Source organism: Hipposideros armiger, unplaced genomic scaffold (assembly GCF_001890085.2).
Source record: "Hipposideros armiger isolate ML-2016 unplaced genomic scaffold, ASM189008v1 scaffold_376, whole genome shotgun sequence".
Taxonomy (NCBI): Eukaryota; Metazoa; Chordata; class Mammalia; order Chiroptera; family Hipposideridae; genus Hipposideros; species Hipposideros armiger.
The window spans coordinates 604,730-614,119 of NW_017731726.1; the positions used below are offsets into that span (position 1 = coordinate 604,730).

Below are 9,390 nucleotides of genomic sequence, written 5' to 3' on the forward strand. Positions count from 1 at the left end.
ATGCTGTCATTTAAAAAAGAATAATGAGGCAAGCTGCAGATTATAATAGCTTAGTGTGCAAGCCTATTATAAATATAGTATCTTTTGTAACCTTATTCTCTAACAAATATTTAGTTTGTATCTTTAAATATAATATTGATGTGTACAAATTCTTTTTGAAATATTTAAAATATTCAGAATTTCAAACACTTTATTGTCAGACCCTAACACACATTACTTTATAATGCTTTATGGTTATCACCTAATTTTTAAAATGACGTTTAGTAGTTATATGGAGAGACACCAAAAGATAAGTGCTATTAGACAAACTCAATAAAAAAATTAGGCAAGTGGGTCTAAAAATTTTTATTTGGCCATCCAACTTAGCAGCAATACTAAAAAAGTTACTAACCTCCTTCTAGTATTGAAATTCCCACTCTACCACTTTTTTTTAATTATAATATTGTAAAACAAAATAAATTGCAAAATATATTTTATTTTAACCAAAAATCCAAAACTCTCGATATCAGTTTTAAACAAAGTTTAATGTCAGACACAAAAATACAAATCATCCCTTTTATTTTAAAAAGTATATCTTTAAAAATATTTTTATATAGACTGGGAAAAATAAATGCTGACCAGGATCTATTCTTCCAGCTACTGTTTAAAACTAATGAAGTAAACTGTTTAATAAAGTGAAAACTCTTTAAACTGATGACATTAAAAACTCAAGCAAAAAAAGGGAAATTGATGTAATAAAAGATAAGAATTATAGCATTCTCAAATATGATTCTTTATAAAATGAAAGTTAGAATGATGTCTTCTGGCATATATGGTATTCTTTATAACAGTACATGCCATATAACATACTTCAGGATGCCAAGAACTTTAATTAAACCTCAAATTCTGTAAAGCTAATAACATGAGTATTTTTTAAAGGCTGGGATATGTGAACTACAATAGCAGCAGTTTAAAACAGAAGGATAGGAAATGGAAATTAATAAATGGAAATTATATCACATTATTGTAAATGTATTAATTAACTGCTATTGGATATTTTATTTTTACATAAGAACAATTAGTTATTTTTTTTCAATTAATGCTTACATGCATGAATTGGATTTGCCTTACATTAAGTTTTTGAAGTAACTGAAATTAGTTACAGAAAATACACATAAGTATAAACACATGAGAGACTTATTTCCCTCCTGTGAAAAATGTCTGGAAGTGTTTCATTGGGTAATATACAATATTAGAGATAAAAATTGCAAACTTGAAATAAACCGAAAAGACTTAAATAATATCTATATCTTATTTTGAGTCCAATTGTTTAATACAATGTTTAAATTTAAGTTTTTAATTACTTTTTCGTGCAGCAAATGCAAGATTTCTAGAATTTTTTCTTTTTACTTTCTATCATGTTAACTGAAAAAGGAGACTGGTGTATTTAATGTAAAAATAGAGGACGTATCCTGAGATTTCCCCCAAATGTCTTAATATCCTGCAGATGCGGGCAATTGTTTCATAGTAAATAATGGAATACCGTTTTTGAAGCGATGACTACTGTCCCTTTGAATACTGTGCTTCCTCCAAGACAAGAAGCTCTGACTAAGTTGTTCAACATGGCATTACAGTGAAAAGTCTTTCTAATTTTATCTTGCCTTAAATGGGCTCTATTTCTTGTCATTCACATGACACCCTTTGGCTGTGGTTGTCTGTTAAATTTCCTGTTTGGTTTAGTTTCAGCAAACCAAAACAAATAGCTCATAGAAAAGGCTATGGTTAATGTTTTTGGGGGTTTTTTCTTTTGGCATTTCCAGTTAAGTGTTTTCTCCTTAGAGGTACATGGAAAGGGATGAAAATAGCCACAAACAAGGTGTAAGTAGGTCACAGAAGTTTCAATGCACCAAAAAAAGTACCATCTCCATCCTGTGATATTTTAGCATCTTCTCGTGGTATTGCAAGTTGGAGTTCATCTCCTTCTTCCAGCTTTGCAATGCCTGGAAAAGGATGGTTTATAAGAACTTTAAGTAATTGTACAATGGGAAAGAAGAAAAAGGAATATTAAATAAAACTCGTTTGCTTTGGAAAAAAATATTAACGTAGGCATTCACACTTCAAATTATACCAGTGGACTTCTAGATGAGTGACTAGTCTACTAGCTTAAAAAGAAGAAGAAGACGAAGACGAAGACGAAGACGAAGACGAAGACGAAGACGAAGACGACGACGAAGAAGAAGAAGAAGAAGAAGAAGAAGAAGAAGAAGAAGAAGAAGAAGGTGGGGGAGAGGAGAAGGAGACTTACAAGAAATGAGCAGAAGGAGTTACAACAGATATAAATGTATTTATCACCTACTGTTTAGAAAATGGAGAATCTAAACTGGAACCAAATGTTTAAGAAAAAATGTTAAGTAAATCATAGCACATCCCTTGGTGGAATCTTATATAGTTAAAAGTGGTTTTGCTTCATTTTATTGACAAGAGAAACTTTTCATAATAATGTTAAATAAAGATGCACACACACATATACACTTTTAAAGTGCATATAAAATATGTAAAGTATTAAAAGTAAAAAACAAACTACTATTTATTAACAAAGTAAATGTGTTAACATAGTTTTTCTCTAGAGTCCAGAACATGGGGTTAGGAGTCATTTGAATTACTTTTTAGAGCCTTCTGTATTTTATGTTTCCTTACATTTGTCTTTATAATCAAAAGCAACACAGTAATTAGCTTCTCAAAACTAACCAATAAATCTGCATGTGCCTAATTTACAATGATGTGATTCAGGAATGCAAAACACAATTCAGGAACTACACTCAGTATATCAGGTTAATTAATTCCTGACTCCATTTTAAAAGGAAAAGAAAGAAGAAAAGTGAGGGAAGGAGAAGAAACAAAGAAACTAACAAACAAAATAGTACTTGAATTATCAATACTTTCAATGACAGTTGACCCTTGAACAACTCAGGTTTGAATTGCGCAGATTCATTTAAATGCAGATTTTTTTCAATGGATATACTCCCAGTCCACATCACAAGTTTAGCATCTGCAGATTCAACCAACCTCTGCACACCTAACCCCATAGTTCAGGAGTCAACTGTATCAATTTTTAAAATAGTTACATTGTTTCATTAACATACAGTAAAAATGTATTTACATGAGCATATCTATGTTAAGATCTATCCTATCATCACAACCAAAGCACCCAGATTTCCTCCAGTAACAGTCAGTTGGTGTTTATTTGTTGAACACTTATGATATACCAGGCGCTTTTCTAGGCATGCATAGAGCAGTGATCCGAATGACAAAAGATTTTGTCCCCAAGGATCTTGGTTTTTTTTGTAATGGACCAAGACAGAAAACGAACAAAAGAAGGATTACTTTCTAGGACTGGCAAAGCATTTGATGATTACATTAAATAGCCACTATATATAGATATATACATATATATATATATGTATGTATATATATATATATATATATATATATAAATTTATTTGTTGAATAGATTAGTCATTATCAAAGAGACCATATTTTGACAAAGGCTATATATAGCTCACAGAGAATTAAGTCATATTAACTCTCAAAATAATTGGTGTGAACCAACTACTTTTAAAAATAGGTTCTATTTAAAATTCCAGCCATGAGTAATTGGTTATTTCAATTCTTCCAGATTATAGCAATAAGCTCTTTTTCTGCAATAAACATATTCAATTTGTTAATGAAATAAGATTCAACTTTGTGTATAAAAGAGATATTTTAGTATTATTTGGGCTCCTCAAATGGACCATTTTAATTTTTTTGAGGTTATCATGGAAGCTCTTTATGCATTTATACACAAACGTGTAGTTGTTAACAGTTTTAAACAAATTCTCCCCAGAACAGATTAAAATTGCAAACCTGAAATTTCCTACAGAATTGTTCTCATTTATAGTACTAAGCTATTAGCATTGAGAAATATATTTAAGGTCAAGTTATTCATCCTTAAAAAGTATGGCATCTAGGACATCTGGCCCAGAAAGTAAATATGAGATGAGCAGAAGATTAGAAAATTTGAAAAAGAGTTCTTTGTAAAGCTACAAGTACTAATGAATATAAATAAATAAGAGATTGGAGTGGCCTTCCCATTTATAAGTATTTCGCAATACCAAAATACTAGTCACCACTGGGTGCAAGGAAGGAAATTCCAATTCAACAAACTTCCTCATCACCCTGTTAAAGCTGTTTATGGCTGCAGATCCAGCATGACAGTCATCGCTATTATTATGAGCTATTTTCCTTCCTTTCTAACTCATTTACTATGCATTTGTCAGTAAACGTCTTTGAAATAGACTTCAAGTTGAGCAGCGAATTCCCAATTTTGTTCCATTACGCTGCAACTGAAGACATTCCTCAAGGTTAGAAATGGATTTGTCCAAATCACCAGAGAAGAAGGAATGTGTTAAGACAAATACTTTTTTTTTTTTCCTAATACCAGCCTTGATTAATTTGAAATTACCCCTCAAACAAAGGAAAGGCTGTGTTGGCAATACAGCCAAAACAGACCTGAAGCGAACAAAGCCTACTCTTTCCTTGTCTCTCCGTATCTTTACTGCCCTTGCCTTGAAAGGCAGGCTTGCTCCTACACTTTCACATCCCACAGTCATCTATCTGCCTGGCATCCATATACTCCAGATGTCACCTGTGTGAAAGTGAGAGAGAAACCATTGTGCGACTTGACCTGACCCTCAAACCAGCCAAGCACATTTCTTCCACAGCATGTAAAGAAGAGTTTTAGTAGCTTCCCTTCTGGAGTCAAACTGGTTGGTTTAAATTAAGCTCTGGAACTTAGTAGCTATGCAACCCAAGACAAAATGCATCACCTCTCTATATCTCAGATTCCATCTCCATTAAACAGGAGGATTAAATGAACAAGCACAGGTAAAGTGCAGACAAAGGTGCCTGGCACGTGATAATTATTCTCGTATCCTTCTGTTACTATTGTTGTTATTACAGGTTGAAGAAAATACAGCTTAGAATAGTTTTCAGTGTTAACTGCCACCAAGCTACTGCCCTTCCTAAATGTATATAAAGATGATAAACCTATTAGTAATAACTTTCTCTGTCTCAATTAAACCAGACTAGCTTATCATTCAAGATAATAAAAACCACACAGTAGACTGAGGTATGTCTTTCGTCTATTTATAGAGAAATATTATTTACCAGCTGAATAACAGGAATTATTGGGCAGTGTTTCAGGCATATTTTGAATACATCGGAACAAAGTCACCAGACTCAATTCATCCCCAAAGACATGGACTTTTTTCCTCTGTATTAGGTGTCCCATGGCAAAGGTGTTATCGGTGTATAAAACCTGAGAAACAAACCAAAGAACTCGGTCAGAAGTGAGCACAAAATGGGAGCAGTGGGCAGTGACAGCCGAATGAGGGCTGACCTTACCTGACTATATATAAAGAAGTAGCCAGTTTCTTTGACCAATATCTTATTTTCTCTTTCTTCTAGGGCTTTTCCTCTTTTAAAGCTGAGAAGCCAAGGAACAAACGTGTAGGCTCCTGCAACGAAGAGAACAATTTATAAGACAGGAAACTGAGAAAAGCAATTTTTCACCTTCATTTAGTTGCTAAACTAAGCCTGAAACTTAGAGGAGAAATTCATCTTAAAAAAAAAAAAAAGAGGGAAAGAAGGCAAACCACAATACTCCATTGCTTTCTCCACTGTCATTTACAGTTTAACCCAGGCAACTACCAGAGACAGGAACTTGAGAGCAAACACGTCAGATGGAATGTCTGGTTTTTCTTTCGTTCTTCTGTAATTCCGCAATTTTCCTACTAAAGTCAAATCTAGATGGCAGAGTTTGAGGCCAAGAGTGTACAAAATGTCTCTGAATAACACACAGTAGAGGCTTTTCCATTTTTCTTTGGTTCCCAGAGAGGAAACAATGAGTATGTGGAGAGTTTAGCCAAGGGTATCAGGAGAAAGCAAACCCTCTCCCAACATGGCAACAGAACAGGGTTTCAGAAGAGCATGTTACTAAGACATAATCTTTCCTGGGAAATTGTCAAGGAACTTGGGGATAATGGTCCGTAATAGCCAAGTTGAACTGGCTTCTGTTCAGTACACTAATTCACCATTATCCCTCAAACTTCATTTGGGGAGTGACAGGGAAGCCACCGTGCTCACAAGTGGATGAAGGGGCAGAGAGAAGACAGCTACAGAAATGAATTGGCAAGAGGGGCTCAAATTGCTGAGCCAGAACACAGTGCTTTTGGATGGACATCAACACCGATTAAGAGAGTATAAACACTTCTTTCCTGTGAATTTACAGTGAACTTCTCACCATTAAGTAAATATTGCAGTGCACAGTAAACCCTAAAGCTAGACTGGGGAATTTGGAGAAGCATTAATAAAGTGGTATAAAATAAATGAATAGAAGATTAGAGAAATGGTGGTAAAAGATAGAATAGTAAGAGGAAACTGTGGCCGTCTAAAGTGGTATAAAAATGTTCCTGTGCAATTGGTAGTGCTGGACAATGTGTGTCCCCAAGCTTCACCTTGGTTATAACAAAGAGGAAAACAAAACCTCTAAATAAATTCAGAGTCCACAAAACAGTATGCTAGAAGCTCAAAAAAATAACAACTTACGGTAGAATTTAGATTAAAGGAAATTTTCCCCTGAGGATTTTCTTAAGGGGCATCTTAGGATATGGTAGTGGATAATGCTTTCACATTTATGCAGAAATACGATTGCTAAGTGTATGTACCTACTTCAGTAGTGCCCCCGGGGCAAACCCATCATATCTGAACTTTTCCCAAATAGGGTTCTCAAAGGAAGACTATAAAACAAGAAACACATATTTTTCTGAATGTTTTTGGAGAGTTAAGAACCCAAGGTGATTAAATAAAGCAAATTACACTGTGAATTCAGGTTAAAATGAAACAATTCCTTAAGGTAGCCCTCCAAGTTCACAGCTACCATAGACAGAGGAGAACTGTGAGGGAGAAAGGAGAGAGAAAAGCACAATGGAGGGGACATCACAGCTCTTGAAAAGTGCCCTTGTTCCTGGCCCCTTGTAAGCACACCCAGGAACCTCCTGTATCGTGTGTCCCTCAGGGAATGAACGTCTCCCAATATGGGGCAGGCCTGATTACCCCAATTTTCTGTTTCCAAAGAAAGTCTCTGAGAAATGCTTTCCTTAAATGAAAACCCTTTGGTGGCATACTGGATAATGACAGCCCATGAATAAAAGATCTCAATTGTGAATAACAGAGGCAAGCTCAAGATCGCCTGTTTTCATCTGTTATTTCAGTGAAAAGGCTATAATAATGGAGCTTTAAAGTTTTACTGAGATCATGTGCCCAAACCATTTTTTTAATGTAGAGTAGAAAAATATGGGGAAGGATTAGTATTGTGGTTATTATTGTAAAATGCAAACTCATGACTCTGAAGGCAATTGCTCTCACAGATGTAGCGACATTTATTTGATGCTCTGACCAAAGAGGGCTTTTGTTTTCCCTTTAAAACCATGCACATCTTCGATTCTAACTTCTCTGAGTTTTGGGACTATTTATGTTTGGTTACCTTCTATTTCCCCAGGTTCTAACATGATGACTTGCCCACAGTAGACATGCAGCAAATATCTGAATTAACTAATTCAACTTCAAACATAAAATAATTTGAAATAGCAACATACTATGCAATTAGTCAAACATTCGATTGTTTTTTTAAAAGCATTTTACTTCCTAGTTATGGAAACTTTAGAAAATGAAACACCCTCCATCACTGAGGTAGTATATACTCTTGAAATGAAATAAAAGACATTTCTAAAACTGCTTGTTTACATTCTAGCTAGAGGTATTTGTTTACTAATTTTTCGGGGTTTTTTTGCAATCTCCTACATTGATTTCTTTTTTTTTTTTTTATTGGGGAATTGGGGGAGAGGAACAGACAAGTTGCTGTCCTTTTGTTTTTTTTTTTTTTTAATGTGGGAGTCAAACTGGCAACCTTGCTGTTAAGAGCGCACGCTCTATCCACTGAGCCACCCGGGTGGCAGCCCAGCTCAAGGTGCAGAGTTCAGTCCCAGCTGCAGGTGGGTGTAGCCCACCATCAAACAAGCAGTCTTGTCGTTAGGAGCACGTGCTCTCACCAGCTGAGCCATCCTGCCACCTATTGGCAGCTCAGTGGCAGCTCAGCTTGGGTGCAGCTCGGGCGAAGCCCACTGGCTTATGTGGGAATCAAACCAGTGACCCTGTTGCTCAGAGCTCGCGCTCTTAAGCAAACTCTTAACCAACTGAGCAACCTGGCCGGCCCTTAATTTCCTATTTCCTTATACCACACTTATATCTATAAAAGTAGTGAGCTAGTTCTTACTAAATTCAATTGCTGTATTGTTAGAATAAAAAGAGAAACAAGTAGTTTTTAGGTTTATATTCTTATTTTCTCTTGGCATCTCATCATACCTTGTGTTAACAAAAAATATAAGTATAGGCTACAATGAAGAATAAAAAGCATTGATTTAAGCAAAGGAGGGATTGCAATCCAGGCCACAGATTCAGGTAGCATCCTCCAAAGGCAGGGTTTATAAAGGGCAAAACCATCAGAGCTGTTCTCATAACAGTCCTCCAGGTAGATCAAAGGTGTTGGCTAGGTCAGGTGGGATCAGTTAGGCCCATGATGTCAATGGTGGATGCTGTTTGTTGAAATGATTGGTTTCTTTCAAGGTGAAGACTGCAGATGGTTTGGTCACCATGATGAGGAGCAAGTCAAGTCCATACATGTCCACATGGCAATCATGGATTCAGGATGTTTGTTGTTGGGCCTTGAGCTGAGTTTAGTCACAGGTCAGTAACTTAACGATAGTTCTAAGAACTGAGACGTGACAGGTGCATAGGCCCCACGTCCTCAGTGGCCTCCCTACTCTATTTTAAAGGGATTCTCTTAGCAATGCTTATTCCATTTTATTTTCTCTATTATCACTTGTTGGAAATATTCTTATTAAAGAGAGTACACGTTTACTTGTTTTATGTACTGTCTTTTATGTATTTCCCCCAACTGCACACACATGCACATACATCCACATCCACACACACACACACACACACACACACACACACACGGATTATACTCCATAAGACTAAGGCTATGGCTCTGCTACAGTCAGATCTGTAAACCCAACACTGAGAATAAAGCCTATCACGTATTATGCACTCAATAAATACGTGTTGCTCAATAAATTGTTAAATCCTTTAAGAAAACAAGCTAAACAATAAATTAAAAGCTTGGGCCGGCCGAGTGGCGCGATGGTTAAGAACTCACTTGGGATGCCAGAGGGCCCCGGTTCGGATCCCACATATGAGGGCCAGTGACACTGCCCTCTACAGCTAAGATGCTGAACAACAGCTCAACCTGGA

At 35.8% G+C, this 9,390-nt stretch overlaps 1 protein-coding gene across 2 annotated transcripts in view; it reads right to left on the minus strand.

Moving 5' to 3' along the window:
* Window positions 1-337: 337 nt before the first annotated feature.
* The window catches only part of TNFSF13B (TNF superfamily member 13b), a 32,200-nt gene continuing 23,147 nt past the window's right edge, over window positions 338-9,390 (minus strand). The window contains exons 3-5 of one of the 2 annotated variants that reach the window (XM_019662423.1): window positions 5,422-5,534; window positions 5,185-5,335; window positions 338-1,979 (exon numbers count right to left, since the gene is read on the minus strand). In XM_019662423.1, coding sequence (XP_019517968.1) covers window positions 1,867-1,979; window positions 5,185-5,335; window positions 5,422-5,534 — 377 coding nt within the window. In that variant the 3' untranslated portion in view covers window positions 338-1,866. The remainder of the gene's footprint in view (window positions 1,980-5,184; window positions 5,336-5,421; window positions 5,535-9,390) is intronic. The other variant, XM_019662422.1, reaches the window with a different exon arrangement.